The 25,469-nt window shown below is 48.4% G+C and overlaps 1 protein-coding gene across 6 annotated transcripts in view; it reads right to left on the reverse strand.

Moving 5' to 3' along the window:
• Positions 1-25,469, reverse strand: part of FANCA (FA complementation group A) — a 3,206,914-nt gene that overhangs the window by 1,197,999 nt on the left and 1,983,446 nt on the right. For all 6 annotated transcript variants that reach the window (XM_069646037.1, XM_069646039.1, XM_069646038.1 and 3 more), the window contains one exon: positions 17,000-17,073. In XM_069646037.1, the coding sequence (XP_069502138.1) occupies positions 17,000-17,073 (74 nt within the window). The remainder of the gene's footprint in view (positions 1-16,999; positions 17,074-25,469) is intronic.

Consider the following 25,469-nt stretch of genomic DNA (forward strand, 5'->3'; position numbering starts at 1 on the left):
AGGGGTTCGGGTGTAGCACCGACCTTCCAACTGGGTTAGAAGCCCCAGGCGCTGAGGCAACCAGAAAGGTGGTCAGATGGTCCGATCTAGAAGATCTGAGTACCAAGTCCTCCTTGCCGAGTCCAGGGCGATTAGTATCATGGTTGCTCAAAACCTCTTGAGCCTCCTGAGAACCCAAAGAATGACGGGAATCGGAGGGAAGGCGTAGTGAAGAGGAGGGGCAAGTCCACCCGAAACGCGTCCCCTAGTGTGTTGTTTGCTGGGAATTCCTTGAGCAAAACTGTCTGCACTTCCTGTTGGACACCGCAGCAAGGAGGTCCACTGATGGGATACTGCAGTGAGAGAAGACCTCCTCTAGGACTTCTTGGCACACTTCCCACTCGTGTAAGAACTGCCCAGAGCATCCGCCAAACTGTTCGGACCTAAACATCTGCTGTTAGCAGCCAAGAAGCTGCCTATTCCAACACTCTTGGCCAAGAGCCTCAAATTTGTATCTAAAGTCAAAAATCTGGGATGTATGTGGCAAGAAGACCTGGGCAGTGATGCCCAGGTGGGAGCCAAGATTAAAGCAATATATTTTGTTTTACGAATGCTACGCCAAGCACTCCCCTACATACCAACTAAAGGTCATGCATCTGTGGTAGGACCACTGACTATTGCCCATTCGGACTACTGTAATAGCCAGCTGTTGGGCATTCCTGCCAAACAGCTTCATCGGCTCCAGAAAGCACAAAATGCGGCTGTCAGACTTATATTTAGGCTAAGAAAAGCTGACCATGTGTCTCCATTTCACCCGGAGTTGCATTGGCTATCAGTTGAGGATCGCATTAAGTTCAAAACAGCCTGTATTGTCTTCAAATGTATCAATGGCGTTGCTCCTTTGTATTTACAAGAGCTTATACTGCCATATCACCCGACGAGACAATTGCGATCCAGCGACAGACATCTTCTGATTATCCCTCACTCAGCTTTTACATCTAGAGGTGACAGAAGATTTTCGGTTTTTGGTCCCAGGCTGTGGAATTCTCTGCCACTACCTCTGAGAACAATGAGTTCACTTCTCCAATTTCGCCAGGCTCTGAAAACCTTCCTTTTTAGGTAGACGACCCATGTTTTCTGGGAGCCTGTTTCAATCTTTCTCGTCTACTCAGCCGTGTCATCTGCGCCAATATACGGTTCATTTCGTGGTACATGCTACAAATGCAAAAAATTAAATCAAAAATCAAATTCTCTGTCCCCACCAGATGAAATGCTGAGACTGAGATCTGGTTCTCCAATAGCCGGAACCACAGCTGCATCTCCTCTATGCAGAGGGGGAGGAAATGCACGCCACCTTGCTTGTTCAGGTGGTGCATGGCAACTGTATTGTCTGTCAGAATCAGAACATGCTTCCCCCCAGAGACGGAGCAAACGCTCTCAGGGTTAACCTGATGGTTCGCAATTCCAGCATGTTGACATGTCACCTGGCTTCTGTCGCTGACCAGAGGCAGTTCACCTGCAAGTCCTTGCAGTGAGCACCCCAAACCTTCAGAGACGCATCCATGACCACTCGGCCCTGCAGCCCATGAGGCCAGAAGGACTCCCCCACCATGAGGTTGCTGCTGTCGGCCCAAAAACCAAGGTCGTCGACCACTGCCCTGTATACCTTGAGGGATTTCGAGAAGGCTCCTAGGTAATGGGACCACTGGCTCCGTAGGCAGCCTAGCCTCTGGCACTAGCAAGATACAGGCGGCCATGAGGTTTAACAGACAGAGGAATGAAGCTTCTGGTAAGGTGGTGTGGTTCTGGAACTGGTTCACCATCAGCGCAATGCTGGTGATTCTCTCCTCGGGAGGGAAAGGCCTTCCGCACCAGTGTGTCTAGGACTGCTCAGATGAACTAGAGCCTCTGGACTGGCATCACATGGGACTTCTTCAAGTTTAGGCCGAAGCCCAGCCTGTGGAGTAGTGAGCAGGTGTCCTCTAGGTGAGACAAAACCTGCTCTGCCGACTTCCCCCAGACCAACCAGTGGTCCAGGTATGGGAATACATGGACTCTGCATAACCTGAGGTGAGCCGCGACGACTGCCATGAGCTTGATGAAGAGCCTTGGAGCGGAGGTCAATCCAAAGGGAAGCACCTTGAACTGATAGTGCTTGTCCCCTGTGAGGAACCTCAGGAACTTCCTGCACTTTCGATGTATCGGCACATGGAAATAAGAATCGTGCAAATCTACAGACACCAGCCAGTCCTCTACTTCAAGAGCGTGGAGAAGTTCTCTCAACGTCACCATCTTGAACTTGACTTTTCTCATGAACTTGTTCAAGGCCAGGAGCTCCAAAATGGGACACAGACCTCCTCCTTTCTTGGGCACTATGAAATACCGGGTATAGCAGCCGGATCCTCTCTGCTTGGGTTGTACCACTTCCATGGCTCCCTTCAACAACAGGGCTCTCAGTTCTTCCTGAAGCTCCTGTCCCGGTTGGCTTGGAGGTGGTGGGGGTCTGTCTGGAGGCTTCCTTAAGAAGGACAGACAAGAGCCCCACCGCATGAGCTCCATGGCCCAAGCGTCAGAGGTAATCTCCTGCCATTGGGTCCAGTGCTCCGACAGTGGGAGGGGAAAACAAAGTGGCTTAGAGCGTCGGACCGGCCCCCGCAGCTATCGCTGCTTGTTGGCCACTGGAAGCCCCACTATCCCTTCCGGGGCGCGAGATACGCTTCTGCCCTTGCCTGGCCGGCGGGAGCTGCGCCTTCCTGCTATAAGGCAGTGGTGAGTGAAAAATGCAATTCTGTAAAACATGTATCGCATTTGAGACTCGTATAAATCAGTTGATGAGCAGGGGGACCCAGCGCTTACCACAGCGACTGTTCCCTCTGCACACCACCGCCCCATTTACTGACGATCACTTTATGGAGACACGCATTTCATTTTTTATTATTACAGCTTTGGAAATTTACTCTATCTGGGCAGCAAGCTTTTCTCTTGATACGAATTCTAAAGGTTACTTCATGAGTTTTGAGCTAGTAAAAGTGTAATTCTTAGTTTTCAGAAAAATACAAATTAAAATAATGTATTAATTGCCCGAAAGATTTGGAAACCTATCAAGATTATTGGATCACATGAACAATTAACAGTTTGTAACACATGAGAAAAATATGTGAAAGAAATATGTATTGTCAAAAAAAATATATATATATATGAGTGAATAACATTTTTGTTTGTGATGTATAACTTGAATCTATGAAACATTAATGATTATATGAAAATAAATGTCTTTTAGGACTATAAAGATGATTAATATGAATTAACATGCACCAATTGAATGATGAACTACTAAGTTTTTGGTAATTGCAAAAGAACCCGGAGCAACATTTTTTTGCCTTATGTTGTGCCTCAGTTTGTACAACGAGGTTTTCGTTGTACCATTTCTTTTCACATTTGTTAGAGTAGGGGTAGCACTCTACTAGCTGGGAGCACCTTGAAAATCCACTTAAGAACTATAGGAATTGATCTTATTCTAAGAAGAAAGTATTTAACACAGAGTGCGCCTCCACACACTCCATATCTATTACATAGGGCATGTAGCCCCTGCCCCTAGAGGCAAGGCAGGGTTGGCCCAGTTACTTGGCAGCAATCCTGACTGCCTGGAAAAATGTAAGGAGTCAATCGGCCTTCTAGCTGAAAAGGAATTCCCCCTCAAAGGAGATGTACAGCAATTTGTTTTGGACACTGTTAGGGAGAATTCTCTTAGAAGGCTAATTCCCCAAACCTAGTGAGGCCCCCAGCAGCTTTGCTGGATTTTTTTTTTCTCCTGCTAAGAGTGAGACTCTTTCCTTCCCACTCTTAGGCATGATTTGAGGAATGTCTTTGACTTGGTATGTGCTTATGGGCTATGGGGTCTTTTACTCCATAGGGTATCATCTGTTTTGGTATATGTGTCACACAGCACCCTCAGTGCAGTAACACAGGGATGTCATAGTGACCCCCAAACATAGACTCCATACCCTGGGACTGACTACTGCCTCCCAGGGCATGTAAAGTCACCATTGGCTTTATAGGAACCAGTACAAACCATCATATTGTGGAAGTACTGGAAGGGGTTAATTAGATTACACCTGGGTCTGTTTCCAAGGGGGCACTGTCCAGTCCCCCCTTGTCGAGTTTCTGGCTGGTTGCAGTGGTTACCACGCAAAATATTCCACCAGAATATTTCCTATGGGATTTTCCCATTCATTTTAAACGCACCACTTTTTTGGTGCATTGTAAAGATACCGCCGGTTTATTTAATTAATATAAAATCACCGGTTGGGTCTTTTTGCCAGAACTCTTTCGCAAAATGGCGTACGTGTCAGTCTCTGTAACTCCAACCAAGGTCGGGCCCTTTGTTCCACTTTTTGGCGGGCTTCTCCACAGAAGCCCTCCAAATGGTGCCACTCTGTCTGGGATTCACAGGATGTGTGGGTGGGGGAATTGGCACCCTGGACTGTGTTGCCTTAGCAACCCAAGTCGCACTCTGTCTTGATTGGCCCAGTAGTGAGCCGCCTGGCTCACCACTTAGCATGTATGAGTGACAGCTAGGCTGTTTTAATGGGGGGTTTTCTGCATAAAAGCAAGGCTTTTGGGACTGGAACTTCAGAAGCCGCCACAGGACTTAAGAAATCCGAAGAGGGGAGAAGCCGAGCCATCTTCAACAACGACACCACCGGTGGAGCCCTGCTACAACGACCTTGCCACTTTCCCGACGACAAGAGAAGATCTTCAGCTGCAAGAGTCTTCTCCCTCTGAGCTGGTGGGGACAACCAGTTCGACATTTGCCTTCCAGGACGCCCCTTGGTCGAATCGCCAGTCCCAACCATCCCGGCGGCCGGATAGCCAAGCTTCAGTCCACTGGGACCGCGAATAAAAGGAGCGCACCTTTTAACCGAACAAACTCCGCGGCTGGTTTCATCCCTGAGCAGTGCAACGACTCCAAGTTTCCTCCACGATGTGGCCCTGCCCTATAAACTTTGGCTCTACAGTAGACTCTCCCTTCATTAATTTGCTGAGGTCTTAGAAAAGTGTTGGGAACTGTTTATTTTCATGACCTGTCTTTTTCTCTCCCTCTAACTTAATTATTGGAGTGCCATCTGAGTTAAGCGCTCACATCTGTTTTTACAAATAGTGGCGTTCTAACCTAGACTTGTCTAATCATTATTAAGGGTGGTGTGCATACTTTATCTGACTGTGTTTGAACTTCCTTTGATTTAGAGTGCTTAGTGTATTTCCTAAAGTGTGTTTTAAATAAATAATTATATACTTTTGATACCAAGCTCTAGTCAGTGTTCGTTTGCTCCTCACTGTGTTTTTGGCCCTATTATGTATGCTCTGTATACTGCCCTACTAATCTTGAGAGAAGTCTGACTGCTCAGCCACAGCTACCAGGTAAATCTGGGTGGTGCAGACTGCTACCAATTGGGTTTACTGCTTACTCCTGTAGTCTTAATCTTTTTGCAGTGTTCCCCAAGGGAACTGCACAGGATTCTGCCTAACAGACACCAGGCGAAAAGCCTGAAGACCTCAAATAGGCCTGTCTCCTCAATGCAATAGCCAATGCCATTGAACGGCCCACGCAGTCGGCCAAGACCAGGCCCATTTGCAGCCTTCTCACATTTCCCCTTCAGGGATATACTGCGTAGCATGTTCCAATGCCTTCCAGAGGCCGAAAGAATATTTTGCGAAACCTCTGGCCACGTCAGTAGCTTTCAGAGCCACGCTACCCGAGGTAAAATATTTCTTGGCCATGGCGTCAATTCTTTTACCCGCTCTGTCCGGAGGCAAATTGGAGGTTGAAGATTCTGGTCTAGAGGAAATTGACAGCCTGCACGACCAGGCCTTCCGGGGAAAGCTGAGAAGACAGAAATGATACGTCTCCTCTTGCCAGCCTGTACTTTCCGGTCATGGTGAAGCTGACTGGGGGGACGGAGCAGGGATGCTATCACAGGAAGGCTACCGAGTCGGCAATTGCAAGCTTTAGAGGAATATTTCTTTCGGTAACCGGACCCTCATCCAGTATGCCAGTTAACTCATAACCATGGACTGGCATTGCCGCAGCCTGCAGTCCCAAGGTGTCAACCACCCTATCTACCAGTGCCTGAAATTTGACATGGGTGTGGGTATAAGGTTGGCCTTGCTGGAATTCCAAGTCAGGTGATGTGTCTAGGCCACTGGCATCGTGAAGCCCCTGTGCCAACTATAATAGTTGAGCTTGGTCGTCGAACGTCAACATCCCCGGTACCCATGTACACGGGATCAACCTCCCCCTTTGATCATCCGCCCCATCAAAACTGAAAATGGCATGGTACCAAAAAAATTCGGTTCGGATGAGCAGGGTAAAGGACTTGTCGGCGCTGAGGACTTGTACTTTGGCACTGATAAAGTGACTGTCGGCGTCGATCAGGGCTGTGACACCAAGATGGCATCTGAGATGCTTGGACCTTGAGGTGCACAGGAAGGACCCGACATTAAAGGGTTCTGTGCTTTTTTCGGTGTCGAGCCTGAAGGCTTCTTGGCACTGGGGGTTGCGTAGGGTCGGCTGTGCAGAGTGCTGCTGCTGCCTCTGATGCCTGCTGCTTGGGGGCGTAGAGGGCACCTGCTCCTGCAGCAGCATTTTTCTGGAACATTTCAAGCATCTGGACCTTGAAATCTTCCCACTCCTGCCAAGAGGTCAGCCCAGCCGATGGCTTGCCTCCTTCCGAAGATACCGAATCCCGACAGTGGCAGAGGCGCCTCACTTTCTTGTGCAACGAGGCTGAGGAAGAGTGGCTCCTAGAGTGGGCCTTCTTCCGTTGATGCTTTTCTTTCTCTTTTTCAATGATTGGCCTCAGAGGACCGGACAGTGGACCGCGCCAGAGATTCTGAAGGAGGTCGGCCCAAAGCGAGCTTAGCAGCGCGCTCACGCACTGATTTCGGGTGAATTTTAGCGCACGACTCACACTCCTCCGTGTCCTGACCCATGCAGAGGCACCAGAGGCATATCTCATGCAGGGGGGTAATTGTTATTTTGGAGTGGCAGTACGAACCCTGTTTGAAACGCCGAGGCACGGACATCTCACGGTCGAACAGAAAATACATTTCTGACGAAAATTTGTCAAAGAGAGTCAAACACTCGATAACTGTGTTCCTAAATCAGCATGTCAAGCGCAGGGAAAAAAGGAACTGAGGTATGGGGTATAGTGACATGGTATATATAGCCGCCGGTCGAGCACCGAGCAAGACAGATCGACGGCCAAGTCGAGGTCCACTACGCCCCCTGTCGAAGTTTTTCCGAAGCAGCAAAGCACGATGAGGATATCTATCAGATGAGGAATCTGCAGGAGAAAGGCAATCCATTGAAATTGCCATTTCACTATCTAAATGGTCAATTATTAATGCCTTTTTGCTACAGCCTGACATTTCAGAGGACTGTAACCATGACTTGAGAGTCCCACAACAAATGCAAAGCTCTCTCTCCCTAGAAGATCAATGGACACAAAACAGCTGGCGGAATACATATCTTTCTCATTTACTCCATGAGGCATGCTTCCTCCTTTCTGAATTTAGCCTGCCCAAGGCATCCAGTCCAGGCAGTCGCAGCCAAGGGTGAAAGCGGGGAAGGGCAACTCTCTGTTTGAGCCTGTGTGGGCCAGAAAAGACCTAGGACCAAACCTACCCAACCAAAGGGTGTCCTAGCCCTGTGGTGTTCTCCCGAGAAGCCCAAACTCAGAAAGGACATGCTTTACAAACAAGGGCCATATCCCTTGCTGCTCTACATCTATTTGTTAGAAGTGAGCATCACCCCACTCTGTCAGCCTGTCTCTACCTACCAAACTATATACATTGTCCTATGCTGCCCTCCTACATATGTTCTCCTGCAAACCTTTCTTAACCAGCCTCACTTGGTCACAAACAGAACAGGGAAAACAAGAGGACTGTGTTGAAGGCTAGTCGAGTAGGACTTTAGGAAGGCCACTTGGTTGAAAACCCCTCTCCCATAAACTATACATGACCTGGGGTTAGAAGTGGGGCCATATGGAATTGCAGAAGGTAGATCCAAATGGTGGCATGCCAGGAGGCCTGATAAGCAGGTGCATGCAGGCAATGCTTATGCTGGAAGGATTAGTGGGATTAAGGTACAGGCTCTTGCATTATCTCAGAGGTGCAGCCGTTGAAAGGACGTCACTCACGGAGATGGGTGAGCAGCCCTAGAGTATGACCCACTTACCTACAGGAAGAAAGCTCTGAGAAGAGAAATTCTACCAGGCTCTGCCACAGAACACAGAAACTTGACAGCATGTGTGGCCTTGAGCTCAAAGACAAATGCGGACTACATTGTAGCAGGAAAGATAGCACACCAATCAGCACGAGGCCATCCCTATAAGGAAGAACCTTGGAGTACACAGGGCAGGAGTCTGATGCAAAACTGTGTGGGTGAAAGTGAACACACTCGAGAAATACATTGACTGAGCCATAACTGCATTAGAATGCAGAAAACCCCAAAAAACAAGTGCTTAATGGAGAAAAGAGGTCAAGAAAGAGAAATGAAGCTCAGGGGAAGAAAGAGGAAGGGAAGGAGAGGAAAAGGCTGTTGCTGGGAGAGCAGAAGGCCACTTCCCCAGGGCTGGAGTGAGCAGTTGGAAAGAAGCGGAGCAAGGAGATGGGAGGGCAAGCAGGGTGACCAGATGAGATAGGGAAAAAAGTAGCAGATGAAAAGCTTGTACAAAGCAGAGGGACGGAAGTAGGAAAAAGAGTCAACTCTAGGAAGAACAAGTTACTTACCTTATCTGGTAACATTCTTTCGATGGGATGTTCCTCCGACGTATTCCACATCTATGACAGGTACCACAGCTGTGCTGCTTCGGAAAATTTCGGCAGAGGGCGTCCTGCTTCGATGACATCGATCCGTTGTCCCTCGAGGGCCTCCGTCAAGCGTTGGCATCACCACATGTTATATATAGGACGCACGGCGCCCGTAGCCTCAGTTGTAGTTTTTTCCCAGAACATGTGGCACCAATCTCCTGCCAGTATGACTGCAGAAAACCTTGCGGAAACGTAAGCTGCAATCGCATAAGAAATTCTGTGGAGGGGCAGGCTGTGAGGGTTCGATGTGGAATATGTCAGTGGAACATCCCATCGAAAGAACGTTACCAGATAAGGTAAGTAACTTGTTCTTCGAGGGGATTGTGTCCTCCGACGTATTCCACATCTATGACAGACTCCCAAAGCAGTACCAACGTATGGCGGTGGGAAAGAATAACCAATTTAGAATTTTAGAATGCCCAATCAAATGGCTGAATAGAGGAATGCCTTACCAAAGGCCAAATCCTGCCCATGGATGGAGTCCAAGGAATAATGTCTCACAAAAGTATGGACAGAGGCCCATGTGGCTGCTTTGCAAATATTGCGAATAGAAACACCCCTCTGTAGAGCAGTGGAGGCAGACACACCCCTAGTAGAGCGAGCCCGTAAGCCTACTGGAGGGTCCTTTCCCGCCAAACGGTAACACTCAGAGATCATCAAAATGATCCATCTGGACATGGTCTGTTTGAAAACACCCTGACCCAAGCGCCTTCCAGCATAACCAACAAAGAGCTGATCGTCCACTCTGATCCGGGACATCCGTGAGAGATAGAAACTCAAAGCTCTCCTAGGGTCCAACCTATGGAGCCTCTCCTCTTCCTTGCCAGGATGTGGAGGAGGATAAAATGCTGGAAGAATCACCTTCTGGCTCAAATAGAATTCCGACACAACCTGTGGAAGAAAAGAAGGCCGTACCCGCAGGACAACCCTGTCCTTATGGAAAACAGTAAAGGGTGGCTTGGTGGAAAGTGCCTGCAACTCACTCACTCTGCGAGTGGAAGTAACCGCAACCAAAAACACAGTTTTAAAGGACAACAGTCGCAACAGACAAGAATGTAAGGGCTGAAACGGAGGAACTTTAAAACCAAATTCGAATCCCATCCCGGCACCTCGAAAGGTGACGGTGGAAACACATTAGTTAGCCCTTTTAGAAACTGAGAAATCAAAGGAATCTTAAAATAAGAACACTCCTCAGACGAGCGTTTAAATATGGACAGCACCGCCAGGTAACCCTTAATGGTACCCACTTGCAGGCCCTTGTGGGCTAAGGAAAGCAAAAAAGACAAAACCAAAGGAATGGATCCACACTCTGTACCCTGCACCAGTTACAGAACTTGCTCCAATGGCAACGGTACAGGGATTTCGTTGCGGCCTTCTGGCCAAAAGCAACACCTCAATCACGTCTTTGTGGAGGTCCCAATCCTTATACCTCAACCTTTCAGATACCAAGCATGAAGGCTGAGAGAGTTGACCTCTGGATGTAGAACCCGAACCCCCTCCCGTGAGAGCAGATTGTCCCGCTAGGGAAGACAGCATGGAGGGCAGATGGACAGGTCTAGAAGGTCCGGGTACCACGCTCTCCTGGCCCATGCTGAGCAATGAGGATCATTCGGGAACCGAACCTCTGTAACCTCCGCAACACTTGCGGAATGACGGGGACTGGAGGAAGCGCGTACAAACGCGTCTCCTAAGGCTCCTCTTGGAGGAAATTCCTGCTAGCAGAATCTCACGCACTTCCGGTTGACACTGGTGGCGAAGAGATCCACTTGTGGGGTTCCCCAAAGGGCAAAGATCTCCAAAAGAACTTCCTGAGCCAGCTCACACTCGTGAGAGACCGTGCCCTGCCTGCTTAGAGCGTCCAACGCCGCGTTTTCGTCTCCGGCCAGATGAACTGCAGAGATCGAAATTTCCTGCTGGATGGCTCAGAACCAGGGCTGCATCGCCTCCCTGCACAACCGGAGTGACCCTGCCCCGCCTTTTTGTTGAGGTAGTGTATGGCCACTGTATTGTCCGTCATAATCAGGACATTCTTCCCCCGCACAGACGGCAGAAAAGCCTTCAGGGCTAGCCTGACGGCCCTCAGCTCTAACAAATTGATGTGGAGTCTGGACTCCGACGGAGACCAACGACCGCTGGCTGTCAACTCGTTGGCATGAGCTCCGCAACCCATAAGGGATGCATCCGTCACGATCATCACCTCCGGCCATGGTTGCCAAAATGGTGCACCCTTCATCCGATTGCCTTCGACAGCCCACCATAGAAGATCCTGGGCGACGGAGGTCGGAATCTGAACGGGATCTGACATCTCTCTGACATGAGAGCCCACTACAGAGATCTCGTCTACAGCCTGGCCTCTGGCACCAGGAAAATGCAGGATGCCATGAGGCCGAGCAACCTCAAGAACTCAAACGCCGGGAGATTCTGAGCACGTTGAAACTTGTCCACCATTTGCAGAATGTGATGAGCCCTCACCTGGGGAGGCGAACACTGCCCCAGGGATGTGTCGAGCACTACTCCCATGTATTGGAGCCGCTGGGTAGGTGTTAAATGTGCCTTGTTCAAATTGAGGGAGAAGCCCTGCTTGTGAAGGGAGTGGCAGGTGACGGACAGATGATCCAGGGCTTGCTCGGGAGAGGGCGCCCTGATCAACCAATCCTCCAGGTAGGGGTACATGTGAATCCCCCCTTTCCTGAGATACGCTGCCACCACCACCTTCAGCTTGGTGAAGTCCCTCGGGGCGGAGGTCAATCCGAAAGGCCGGACCCGAAACTGAAAATGCGAGTCACCAACCGCGAACCTCAGGTACTCCCTGTGCCTGGGATGAATCGGCACATGAAAGTAAGGATCCTTGAGGTCGAGAGACACCAACCAATCCTGAAGTTGAAGGGCCTGGAGGACTTGAGAAAGAGTTACTATCTTGAACTTGCCCTTCCTGAGGAGCTTGTTCAACCAACGCAGGTCCATGATGGGTCTCAATCCCCCATCCTTTTTTGGAATCAAAAAATAAGGGGAATACCATCCCTTGTTCCTCTCTGCTACAGGCACCAGTTCTATGGCGCCTTTCTCCAGCAGGGATAGGATTTCCTGTGCAAGGAGCGGATCGGGACGCTTCAAAGAGAGCTTCCCCGGTGGATTGTTGTGAGCCCTCTGCCGGAAGGGAAGACAGTAGCCGTGGGCTATGATCTCCAGAACCCACACTTCTGAAGTAATGGCGAGCCATTCTCCAAGATGCAGCAAGTCTGTCCCCAACCGGTGAACCATGGGACATGGCCTCATGAGTGAGCGGACACGGCTGTGGCAGTGCCTGAGGGCAAAGAGGCAACTGCCCGAGCGGCTTTGGCACCTCTAGTACCTTGCTTTCCACCTCTGGTACTCCTATGGTGGCCACTTTGACTGGCAGCTCCTCTTCAACTACCAAAGGTAGAGTAGTACCGAAAGGAACCTCCCCTCCATTGCTGTCCCCTAAGACAAAAAGGCATAGGTTAACGTACTGCATGGCTCAAAGACTTCGCTGCAGCTTCAGAGGTCTGCAAACTCTCAAGGCTCTCGTCAGCCTTGCTGCCAAACAGATGAACACCATCAAAGGGCATGCTCAGAAGCCGGGATTTCACATCAGGAGCAAACCCCGACTTCCGCAACCACGCAAACCTGCGTATCACGGTGCTCACAGCCATGGACCGGTTGACCCAGTCTGCCGTGTCCAAACCCGACTGAACTGATTTGCACATGGCATCCTTGCTGTCTTGCACGAGGGCTAGAAAACCATCCCGTTCTTCCCCTTCGGGAATATGCTCAGCCGCCAGAGATGCACAGTTCCACAGAGTGTGAGTGAATCTCACCAAGGCACAAGTAGAGTTGGCCGACTTCAATGCCATACCCCCAGATGAAAATACCTTCTTTGCCCGACCATCAAAGCGCTTATCGTCCCTATCAGGAGGGATGGTAGGGTATGCAGCCTGCTTCGAGGGGGCCGTAGCCGCCTGCACCACCAAACTCTCCGGAGTAGGGTGCGTCGATAAGTAGCAGGGGTCATTACTGGCTGGGTGGTATTTTTTCGGAAGTGACTTATTAACTGCCGGGAGACTCTCCGGAGCAGTCCAAGCCGCCGCCGCCACCCTCCTTTAAAAAGCCATGTGAAACAGCAGCACCGGGTCAGTGGATGGACCTTGGTCCAGGATGGCCGTCAAATCATCCTGATCAAAATCAACAGGTGGAGCAGACCACCCCAAGTATTCAGTCACCCTGGACATGAGACGCCTATAGGAGGATTCGGCATGCGTTCCAGGCTCAGGCCTGCCTAACTCCACCTCCGGAGAGGTGTCAAGACCACTGGCGCCATGCAAGGAGTGAGAGTTCCTCCATCTGACTGTGCCCCGACAAAAGGTTATCAGGGACATCAGGAGGCACAGCCATCCCCTCATCAGACCCTTCCTCCACCTCTGAAATATACTCCAAAGGTTGGAACAAATCCAATCTGGGAGGAGGAACAGAGTCAGGCTCAAAAACAGGCCTCACTGACTTGCTGAGAGCCTTCCTCGGAGGCTCCACAGCCCTCTGGGGCACCTCCGGCAAATCCTTCACAAACGGCTTCGAGGGCGGAGCCCCGAGAGAGTCCCTCGATGGACATGGTGCTGATGGCGTTGACGTCTTCTTCGAAGGCTTCAAAGGTTTCGACGGTCTCGATGGCGTCGGGGACCGGGACCTGGACCTGGACCTGGCACGGCTATGACAATCTCCCTTGTCAGAGCAGGACCTCGACGGCTCCCGATGATCGCGCCGACCTCCCGAGCCCAAAGGCGTGCGAGTGGTGGAGCGAGCCCGTTCCCTGCCGGCTTCTTTCGAAGGCGCGGATGGAACTGTGCCTTTGCGATTCGAAAAACGAGGACGGGGAAGGCGACCGGTGACGGAGCTTCCTGGAATGCCTCGACGAGGAAGTGGAATGGCGGGAACCACTCCTAGACTGAGACCCCCTGGATTTTCGCCGACGCGAAGCGCCCCTCGAGTCATCGGTCAAAAGTCCAGCGGACTTCGATTTATGGGGCTTAGACACCCTACCTACCTTAAATTTCTTCTTACGTTCCTGCAAGGCCTTAGACGTCAGGGACTGGCAATCCTTGCAGTTGTCGGAGGCGTGATTTTCGCCGAGGCACCAGAGGCAGATGTCGTGAGGATCCGTGATGGACATCTTCGAACCGCACTCCCGACATTTTTTAAAGCCCGACTTTGGGGTAGTAGAAGAAGACGAAGACATCGCTATTGAAGAGAAGAATCGAGCACGCCGAGATTCCGAAGCAAACACGTTTGCGGAAAAAACGGAACTGAGGCTACGGGCGCCGTGCGTCCTGTATATAACATCCGGTGACGCCGACCCTCGACGGAGGCCCTCGAGGGACAACGGATCGACGTAATCGACGCAGGATGCCCTCTGCCGATATTTTCCGAAGCAGCATAGCTGTGGTCATTACCTGTCATAGATGTGGAAAGTCTTCGGAGGACACAATCCCCTCGAAAGAAAATATTACCTAGAAAAGGCGAAAGGAGACAAAGGGAGGACAAAGGTAGTGAAGTGCTAAGAAGGGCACAGTAAATGGTGACGAAATAGAAGCAGGGATAACAGCATGGAGTAGGGAAAAGTAAGGAAGAGCAACTAGGAAGAACAGCATAGGAGGGAAAACATAGAGCGAGATGAGACAGAAGGAAAAGCTAGCTAGAAAGATCATTGAGGAGGCCGAGTTGGGACTGAGATAGAAAGTCAACATGGAACAGGGGAAAGACAAAGATCCATGTTAAGGCGATGTGGTCGCTAGTATAGATAATTGCAAAAAGAAAGAACAGTGTGCTGGAACAGTGTGAACAAGGGCAAAGAGAGGAGATGGAAAGGACGAAATAAGGATCACCCTTGAGCCAACCAGGAGGAAACTTTGGAGCGGGGAGAAGAAGAATAAGCACAAGTGAAGGGAGAAGAAAGGTGAACCCCAGAGAAATTAAACTGGGAAAGGACCCCGGAGAGCGGAGAATAGCAGTGAATCCCAGAGAGGAGAGAAGAGAGGTGAATCCCAAAGAAGGGAGATGAGGAAAGAAGCACAAGAGGGGAGAGAATGAGAACATCTGAGTAAAGAGGAAGTGAGCCCCAGAGAATGGATCAATGGAAGTAACCCTAGAGAGAGAGAAGAAGAGGAGGTGAAACCCAGGAGAACCAAAACAGATGCAAGAAAAAAAGGGGCTACTCCAGTGCAGCAGCAGAAGAATCTCTATACAAATTACCTAGATTAAAGTAGTGGATGCAAGGGAACCAAAAGCCTGATCAGAGTAAAGGGAGAGGCCAAAAAGAGAGAGTGAGATGGGAAAAGGAGCTCTAGGGCGAGAAAAGAAAATATAGAGGCCTAGCCACAAAACTAAAGAACAGCTCAAATAACACTAACCACTATTCATTGAACCACGTGAATATCTTTAAAGGTATGGAACAAGTTACTTACCTGTAACTGTCGTTCTCCAGCATGGGGCTTTGACACAGCATCCCTTTTTTCCCACAACTATGCAACGGCTTCCCCACCTAAGTCCTTACCTTAATCTTTTTATCCCATTAATCTATACCTATTTGACATCTCTATTAAATCTTTCCCTGTCCACATCCATCTTCCTTCAAGCATGCCTCCAACATCCTTTTTTCTAAACAACCCTCCTTTGACCATTTTGTTACTAATTTCCGACCTCTCTCCTTCCTTTCCTCTGCAAACTCTTTGAAAGAGCTGTCCATTCTCAAATCTCATCCTATTTGAACCTCCATTCCTTTCTTCCTCCAACTCAATCTGATCCGCCCATTACACTCAACAGAAATGGCTCTCCGCAACGTCACCAATTCCCTTCTTATTGCACATTATAAATCGACTTCTATTCTTATTCTTCTAGACCTCTCTGCCTCCTTTGACGTTGTCGAACACCCCCTTCTGCTTTCTGCTATCACTGCACTCAAGTTTTCTGGATTGATCAACTGGTTTCACTCATACCTCTACAATTGCAACTACTCAATGTCCTGAACTGGTCACACTTCTTCTCCTTGCCCTCTTCACTATGGTGTTCTGCAGGCTCTGTACTTGTCCTGCTATTATTTTCCATATATAATGTACCTTTCCTCTCACTCATTGAATCCTTCAAACCTTCCTCACACTTTTACACAGACTCCCCCAGATCGCCTTCCCATTCACTTCCTTTTCTGACTATATTCATGCTTCAGTTTCAAGTGGTCTTTCTGCTGTCCAGGCTTGGATGTCACACCATTTGCCCCACTTTAATCTCTATAAAACAGAGATCCTCTTTTTCCCACCATCTTCTCCTCCATCTGGACTCCTTTCCCTCCCTCTTTTTTATCTTTTTCTGCCTCAGCACATAATCTCTGTGTCATCTTTGACTCTACTCTTTCTTTCTCAGCTCCCATCTCAACTGCTTGCACCTGTTGCTTTTGTCTCTTTAACATCCGTTGGATTCACCCTTTTCTATCCTTCAATGCAGCTGACCTTCTTATTGCCTCCCTCCTCCTTTCCGCTCATTTTCCCTTCTGGCTCCCAACTCTAGAACGCTTTGCCCCCTGACATCGCTGTCGCCCCCTCTCTTCATATTTTCCATCCTTTTTTAAAAGCATACCTCCTTGAGATTCTTTAGTGTCTGCTAATCTCAATTGCACCATTTCATCTTATTGTACCGCTGTTTGTAAATATGTGCAACGCTTTGGCAAAAACACTTTATAAATCACAAGAAAATACAGACAGTTACTGGTATTAATATTGCACTTAAGAACTACATTCTCTTCCCTCAAGTGATACCAAGAGTCTTAAACTGCTGTCATCTTTCCCCCAAATGATCCCCAACTGTCATGATGTTCCTGCTGTGCACCCTTCACAACTGAGCTTACACTGACTCTCAGACCAATACAAAGACAAGCTCTCATTCAAGCATTCCTTATACACACAGACCTATTCTCAGACATGCACTCGTGTACATAAGCCTCTTGCTCACAGCCCCATTCTTTAGAGGGCTCTCAGGTATGCATGCATGGGAGCTTGTCTGCAAAGGGTCTGCAAGCAAGAGGCATGTGTGAATTTCACACTCAGACTTTCCCATAAACCCAATGCTGGCAAAATCTACATACCTTTCCGCCTCAGACAAAACATCCTTGTACGTTTCGATCTGCATCTCAGACTGCAGCCAGTCTCTGAAAGAAAACTGTTAGAAAAGATCTGTTATCTTAAGTGAAAAGGCTCATGCACCCACATTAAATAGCAAGAAGAAGAGCAAAAATATAATTAGCAAAAATGGAAAAAGTAACAATAACAAAAAAGGTTTTAAAAATTAACAAAAAGGTGGTCACTAATGCAAAATAAATACAATTAAAAAAGGAGAATATGAAGAGATCCTTCCTCATAGCTCCCAGAACTGTTTAGTTTTCACCCTCAAAGAACCAATACGGTCTATGAAATATGTTCTATTACACTGAAATAATAAAAAGAAAAAACTGCAAATAATATTTCACAAAAGGGTTTCCCCCAGGCACCCAAACCACCGACCGCCCTTTCTCAATTAAAAACAAATAAGCTAATATGACATTCGGAGCCTCATGTCCAGCTTACTATTTGCAAAACACCACCCAGAAATGTAGCATGTTCATATACACATTATAAACCAGGGCTGTATTTTAACAGCTTCTCCAAAGTTATAAGCCCTGACAGCTTAGAACATACCAGAATGCAAGTAATTTGTTCTTTCTGGTGGATCATTTATTTTTCCAACAGATTCCTCATCGTAGAATTATCCTCCCAAGCCTGGCTTTGGAAACATTTTCAGCCACCAGATTGCACATTGCTACTCTATATCAACTCTGCTATGCCTTATTGGCACCCATGACTCTGTGTGTGAGCATTCCATATTACAGTTAGGTGGGAGGCCAAAGAGGAGTGTGTGGGAGAAGAAACAAATCCATCAAACAAAACATTACCAAAGGTAAGAAATTTGCTCTCATGGATTCCTTCCGCCTACAAATTCCTCGTATTAGAAAGACTCCAAAAGTACAGCACTTGGAGGATGGGAAGAGCGAGGAGCCAACACCTGCACCACAAAACTCTGGAATATTGAACGACTGAAATGTGCAACTTGACCATAAACAAGGAATCCAGGTTATAAATGTTTCTGAAAATGTGTGCAAGGATGCTCATATATAGTAGCTGGCTGACAGATGTCAACGACAGGAACACCACTGGGCAAGACAGATGTAGATACCAACCATTTAGAAAAAAAAGCCTGAAGACCATCCGAGACTTTTGTTCATCTAAGCCTAGCATGGTGAAATGCACAGAACAATCCACATGGACAGGGTCTGTTTGGTATTGGGCCTGTTTGACCTAGCTGATAAAGCTGACAAAGAGCTGGCCATCCTTTCAGAGGTCACTCAGCTTAACGATGTAATAATTCAGAGCCATCTTGGGGTGCACATGATAGAAGCTCTCCTCCATCTTGGATGGATGAGGCAGAGGGAAGCAAACCAGAAGATTGATCTCCTGTGAAAGATGGAACAATGTAAAGGCTTTGGGCATGAAGTGCAAAGTCATCTACTCTTTACTATCAAGAGGTCTTCGTGGGGATGTTGTTGCGAGGGAGCCAAGATGGTGGTGCTCCGTTAGAGCTCTGCTAACCCTGGAGCTTACAACGGACGAAAACCCCTGTCATATCCTCCCTGACCCCTGAATATCGGTGGATTGGGGCACTGCAAGTTGCGGGCAATATCCTGAGCCTGAAATAGGGCTGCCTGAAGATCCCCTGCGGGAGACGCGGGACTCTGCACTGATGGCAGCAAAAAGGCCTGCGAGCTGCCGGCAAGCCGTGCACATCCTGGGTCTGAGTGCCCGCTACCCTGGCCTGCTGGGCAAGCGAAGGTGAGTTGTGGTGGGAGGGGTACAGCAAAGCGCCTCCAGACATCTTACTTAGAGCCCCAGTGTCACCGGAGCTGGTGCGCCCATGCTGTGGGGCGGTGGTATGGCGGACTGCAGAGGGAGACACGGTGGCGGAGCCCTGCCGCAATTGTTGCTTGAGCTCCACGCCACCTCAATGACTTGTGGCCCGGGCTGAATAAAGTGGCCTGCGTCAGTGATATCAAGGCTCCCAGAATCCTCCTTCTACCATCTGGGTTGACTCTGGGGACACGCTGCCAGAAAGGGACTGGGCAGATCTGCTGCAGGGGTCTACCGCTGGTCCAACGAGCTCTGCAGAGACACTGCAGCCCACGCAGGGTTAGGACTATGGAGCACCCATGAGAGCCTGCACACTCCACATACTTTTTTGAATGTTCTTGGATGTCAGGGCTACTTTCCCTCCCCCCTTCCATGCTGTGACCAGTGGCCTGGCGAGGGGTGCCTGATCATTTTATGTTACCAAGGCCCCATGCCCACTACTGGAGGGACTGCCCATCGTGGTTGGGTGCACAAAGACATACTAACCTGGTCTGAGTGAAATCGGGGGGGAAGCGTGATAACCTGCTGGCCTGTTGGGGGATCAGCTGGCACACTAGTGTGTGGGTGTGTGAGCCCTGGGGTGCTGTGTGGTGGCTGCGAGTTTCGCTACTGGTGCACGCATATCCTATGTGATAAAACCCTGCAGGTGTAATCCTGCTGTGGGCTGGCCTTCAGTAGATTCATCCTCTGGATCGGCAAATGAGCACCTATAGTACTGCAGTGGGGCAGTTGCATTGCATGGCCCCTGGGAGAGTGCTCTGCTGCCCCCTGTCGTCTAGGCTACCTGGCCCTTGCACCTTATGGATCTGTGTTTTACTCACTGTTTTTTTTTTATTATTTATTGTGCATTTTAGTTTTAAAAAAACCTTTTGCATATTCTTACTTTTACATTTGAATTAGTTGTTGCCATATAATCTTACAATTTTTTATACAAATGTTTGCTTTTTTTAAAAAAAATTCAAAAATAAACATACATCAAAAGTTCAATAAAAACAAACACAGTTATAAAACAGACATAAAAGGTCAGTTATAAAACAAACAAATACAAAATCCCCATCCTCTAGACAGTCTATACTCACTGTTGAACAGGTGCTTGGCTGTCCCGAGATCCCCCCACATTGCTGTGCTTTGGCCTTCTCACTTCTGGTAGGTATCACCACACCCTGCTACAATAATGAAGGGGAGTATGAAAAATTAGAGCTCCATCAACCAATTTGCCAAGACTAGCCCGAGGCAACCCGGAGACAGTGACAGTGACCGAGACCATGGATGCTGCCACTACTTCGACAGAACTCTGTGAGACCAAGCGCATGATGGCCTGTATGCAGGAGGGGTTCTCGGCAGTCCATAGCAAACTGATGTTAACAGCACCATTGGGTCTACCAAAGTATGGCTGGAGAAGACTGATCAGAGGCTGACAGAGGCAGAGGAAAGAGTGAGCACAGTAGATGACGATGTATCCATCCTAAAGGCTGAAGTGGCGGTGCTGTCAAAGCAGATGCAGGCAGTTGCCAAAAAAAACCCAACAAACTTGAGACAAGATGTTAATGTTAAAGGTATTTATATAGCGCACTGTCACCAACAGAGTTGGTGTCCAGGCGCTCATGAGGATCTGTAAACAAAGAGGTGGGGGGGTGGGTTAGTGGGTGAAGAGGGTGTAGGAAAGTGAGAAGGTGGTGTACTGTTGGCAGCTTCAGTTCGATTTTTACCCTGCGCTGAGCTTGGGTGTGCATCCCGGATCGAAGCGAGTCCTTGCGTGCTGTTGTTGCGATCTATGTGTTGATTGATTGTTGTTGCAGTGTGGTGAAGTATGTGCAGTTTGCTGTGAGAGAGGTGGTTGTGTGGGTTTTTGTGTGAATTAAGTATGCAGAAATTTGAGGTTTTGGTCAGTGGGTTAGCTGTCTCTTAATCCTTGTAGTTTGTTTCATGTATCAGGTTGTCATACGGGTTAGGTATATTCTTTCTCATGCTTTACTGACTGTCTAGTTTCTGGGGCGATACCGTGGCTGGTTTCTGGAAAATGTATTGGGGCTTAGTACCCCCGGTTGGGCGAGCATTATCCCCTAGTTCGATAGTGGTGTTATATTATCATTCACCTGCTCCTTTCTATCTATTTACTGTCGGTAGTCCATTGGGTAGGTATATTCTTTCTCTTCCCTTTCTGACTGTCTAGTTTCAGGGCAGTGGTAAGGCTGGCCTCCAGCTAAATTATGGAGCTTAGTACACCCAGGAGGGCAAGCATTATCCCTGCTGAGGTAGCAGTGTTATATTATAATTCCCGGCTCCTTCCTATCTATTTACGGTTGGTGGTCCATTGCTGCCCGTGTTTACACGGTGTGCCAGGTGTAACTGCTGGGTCATAACTTGCTCTACATCCTGAATGATCTGTGGGTGTTATTTGGTATGATTCGATGTGGTCTGTCTTTTAATTGATAAGTGGATATGTTGTAGATCTGTATATCCTTACTTTTATAAGGGTCGACGGCGTAGGGAATCGGGATAGGTTCTTCTCTCAGCCTAGTTCTGCTGTGTATGTCCTTATAAGCATTATTTTTGGTTATGGGGTGAAGAGCCATGATTTGAGGAGTTTCCTGAATTGTAGGTGTTCCGTATTTTCTTTGGTAGTTCGTTCAAGGTTTTTGGGGCGAAGTGAGAGAAAGAGGATCCTTCGAGTTTGCTCTTGTTGTATGATTTGGGTTCTAAACGAATGTCGCTGCTGGATCGGAGTGGCCTTGTAGTGTGGTGTATGTTTAGTTTTCTTCTGAGGAACTCTGCACCTTAGTCGTGGATTGCTCTGTGCGTTATGAACTTTGTTTTGAACTTGATCCGCTGTTTGATGGGTAGCCAGTGTAGCGTTTTCAGCGCTGATGCGATGTGTTCTCTTCGAGAAGGAGCAGTCGGGCCGCTGCATTTTGTATGCGTTGGAGTTTATTTAGGAGTCGTTAAGGCATGCCTCGATATAGGCTGTTGGCGTAGTCTAATCTGGACATGATGAGAGCGATGACGGTAGTTGTTCTGTTGGTGAATGAGAGGAATGGTAGGATTCTTTTAGCCGCTCGCAGGAGAAAGAAGCATTTCTTGATTAGGGTGTTTACTTGTGGCTCTAGGGCGAGTTTGTTTTCCATCAGGACTCCTAGGTTTTTTACAATCGATTATTGGGCTGGGGTTTCACCAAGTTCAGTTGGACATGGGATGTAGAGATTGTCTTCTCCGTTTTTTGTGATGATCATTATTTCTGTTTTGCCTAGGTTGAGTTTGAGGTAGTTTAAGTTCATCCAGTTGTATATTTCACAAAGGCCGTTCTCTAGTGTTGAGTTGTCTTCTTGTGAGTCTTGTATTTTGTAGATTTAAATATCGTCACCATAGTTGTAACAGGTGAGGCCATGTCTTTCGATGATTTTAATTAGCTGTGACAGGTAGATGTTGATTAGTAGTGGCGAGAAGGATAATCCTTATGGGTCTCTGCATGATGATTCTCGTGGGCTTGATTTGTAAGGTTTCATCCATATTGTTTCTGTTCTGTTTATTAGGAAGGATCTGATCCAAAGTAAGGCGTTGTCGGTGATTCCGAATTCTTCCAGTCTCATGATGAGGATGTCGTGGTTAACTGTGTCGAATGCTGCGGAGAGGTCTAAAAGTATCAGAGAGGTGCTGTTGTTTGAGTCTGCGTTTGCCTTTAGACCATTAGATTGAAATAAGTGCTGTTTCTGTTCCTCTCATCAGTCTGAAGCCAACTTGTGCCTGGTTTAATAGGCAGTATTCTTCTATGAATTTTTGGGTTGTCCTATATATGTGTGTTTCCAGGAGTTTAGCTGGGTAGTGAAAGGGGCCCCTAGGGGTCCCTAACGTCTATAGAAACAAGGCGAGTCACCACACACGATAGATACGCCAGACACGAGGTTGTATTCCCAAAGCTAGGGTTTATTGCAAAGCAAAAGTCTCAGTTGGCCAACTCGGTCTCACGCCCCGCAACGTGTATCTCTAGACCTCGAGGGACGCAAGCGAGTGAATTACGTACATCAGTTACATATATACAAAATGCATATCAAACAATCAGCTATGACATGTTTAACACCCCCCTTTTATTGGGTTTCTTTGAACTTGGTGTGATGATGGACATCTCCGACAACTATGACACCTTCAAACATCTATTCTAGTAACAATTTGCAATTTGTGAGTGTGGAGGCATCTTTGAGTTGTTGAATAGAACACAGCGCTTCTGTTTTTGGAAGCGAGCTACATACGTGGGGGAAGAGTTGCATTCCAAACCTTGCTATCTATTAGGTGCTATTCATGTCCTGGGACCCGACACACTCTAGCGGGCTCAGCAAAAATACACAACACCAACACTTTAAGAGAACCAGAGCATGTCAGAAAAGGCAGAGTCTACTGAGGAGCAAGAAAGTTATAGGCCAGGCCCACTCTTGGAGATTGCAAGGCGGAATGTGTCCAAGATCACACAGTTGAATAGTACTTTAAAGAGTCTTTGCAGATAGTTCAAAAAGGATTGGATCAAGTCAGGAAAAGTTAGTTTGCAGGTCCCAAGTCACCCCAGGATAGAAAGTCAAGGATTTACAGGACACCTTGAACAGTCTGTTGCAAGGGAGACCAGGCGGGACACAGTACCTGAAATGGTGATAAACCTCCAGCGGGGGCAGTTGTTCCTGGCAGCGGGTGCAAGTCGGTGCTTCGTCCAGGGGAAGAGGAGATCTCGACGTGGAGGAAAGCTGGAGGTCGTTGCACTGCCAGGGAAGAAACCAGCCGCGGTGTTTCTCGATTAAAAGGTACTACCCTTTTATTCGCGGTAGTGGTGAAGCGTGGCTATCCGGCCGCCGGGGTGCTTGGCACGGGCGGTTCGACCACGAGATGATCCAGGAAGGCAAAAAAGAGGGCGAACTGGTTATCCCCACCTAGTTCAGAGGAAGAAGACTCTCCGGGATGAAGATCTTCTCTGTCGTTGGGTAGTGGCGAGGCGGTTCAGCAGGGCTCCACCGGTGGTGTCGTCGTTGCAGGTCGGCTCAGCTTCTCCCTCCCTCTTCGGATTCTTTGGGTCCTGTGGTGACTTCTGAAGTTCCAGTCCCCAAAGCCCTGCTTTTATGCAGAAAACCCCCATTCATCAGTCCTAGCTGTCACTCAAACATGCTAAGTGGTGAGCCGGGCGGCTCACCACTAGGCCAATCACACAAGAGTGCCGAGGCAACTCAGTCCAGGGTGCCAAAACCCCCCTCCCACACATCCTGCAGACCCAGACAGAGTGGCAACACTTTTGGAGGCTTCTGTGTAGAAGCCCGCCAAAAAGTGGAACAAAGGGCTCGACTTGGGTTGGAGTTACAGAGGCGAACACAAATGCCATTTTAAAACTGAGTCCTGGCAAAAGGACCCAACCAGGGAATAAATATTAAATAAATAACCCAGCGGTATCTTTAACATTGCACCAAAAAAGTGGTGCGTTTAAAATGAATGGGAAATCCCATAGGAAATATTCCGGTGGAATATTTCGTGTGGTAACCGCTGCCACCAGCCAGAAACTCGACGAGGGGGGACTGCACAAGATGGGGATCCAGGGGTAAAAATTCATCACCCAATGTGCCTACAGAAAGGAACCTGTGTTTGTTATTTTGACCACATCAGGTTCTCGGAGTCAAGAGACTTTTAATAGAAAAGAGACTTAACCACCGACGATCCTGATATCTGAGAGCAGAACTGTTGTCTCGTGTTGGGAAAGTTCGAGCGTATGCTGTGCTCAGGAGTCCCACCGTGTCCCATGATCAAAGCGTGAGAAAGGGAGACCCCCTGCTACCACATCCTGATTTATCATTTGTGAACACTTCTTTCTTTCTTGTGAAACCTTATACCACACTCTTTTTGTATTTAGCCTAAGGACTGGTAATAGGTTTTTCTTAGTGTAGGCCCTTTTATTCGACAAGACCCCATTAGGACTGCCTTATTATTCCGTACTGCCTCCTTCCAAGCAGTCTTGTGGAGTACTCAATAGTTATGCTGTGTTATCAGGCCCCTGCGCTTCCTCTGAGAGAGGACAGGGAGAACAAGGAGAAGCTTGTATGGCCGTTATGTCCATAGTACCTGTAGTGCCCCGCAGGCAGATAGCTGCATGCTTCACTTGGCGTGCAGATATGGGGCTCCTTGCACAGCGCTTCTGCAACGTGATAGGAAGAGGGCTCCTCTGTCAAGAGGAAAGGGAGATGTGGAAAGAGAGAGGGAGGGAAGACAAAGGAAAGCAAGGCAAAGGAGGCAAGTTATCAGGATGTCGATACCATCAGTATCATGATGGGCCAACAATCGTTCTTCAGAATGGACCCGGCGGAACCCGTCACAGTTTGCCACAATTTGAGGCAAATGTCACAACAGAAGTCAGAACAAAATCATGTTCGGATATTGCAATGGGGAAAACTTACAAATACGAGGAATGGGCAACGGTTGTCCCAGTGAAGTCTTCCGTCTTCAGCTGCTTAGTGAGGTAGCAGTCTGCAATTGGTAGTCAGCAGAGAAGAGGAGCACATGACATAGGACAGCAGAACTGCAAAACTGCACACAGCCGCACACTTCGCACGTACCATGCCGGGTGCAGGCTTTAAGGATGACATGCCCCCAAAAGAA

Source organism: Ambystoma mexicanum, chromosome 2p (assembly GCF_040938575.1).
Source record: "Ambystoma mexicanum isolate Mex_15411 chromosome 2p, UKY_AmexF1_1, whole genome shotgun sequence".
In the NCBI taxonomy this organism is placed as follows: Eukaryota; Metazoa; Chordata; class Amphibia; order Caudata; family Ambystomatidae; genus Ambystoma; species Ambystoma mexicanum.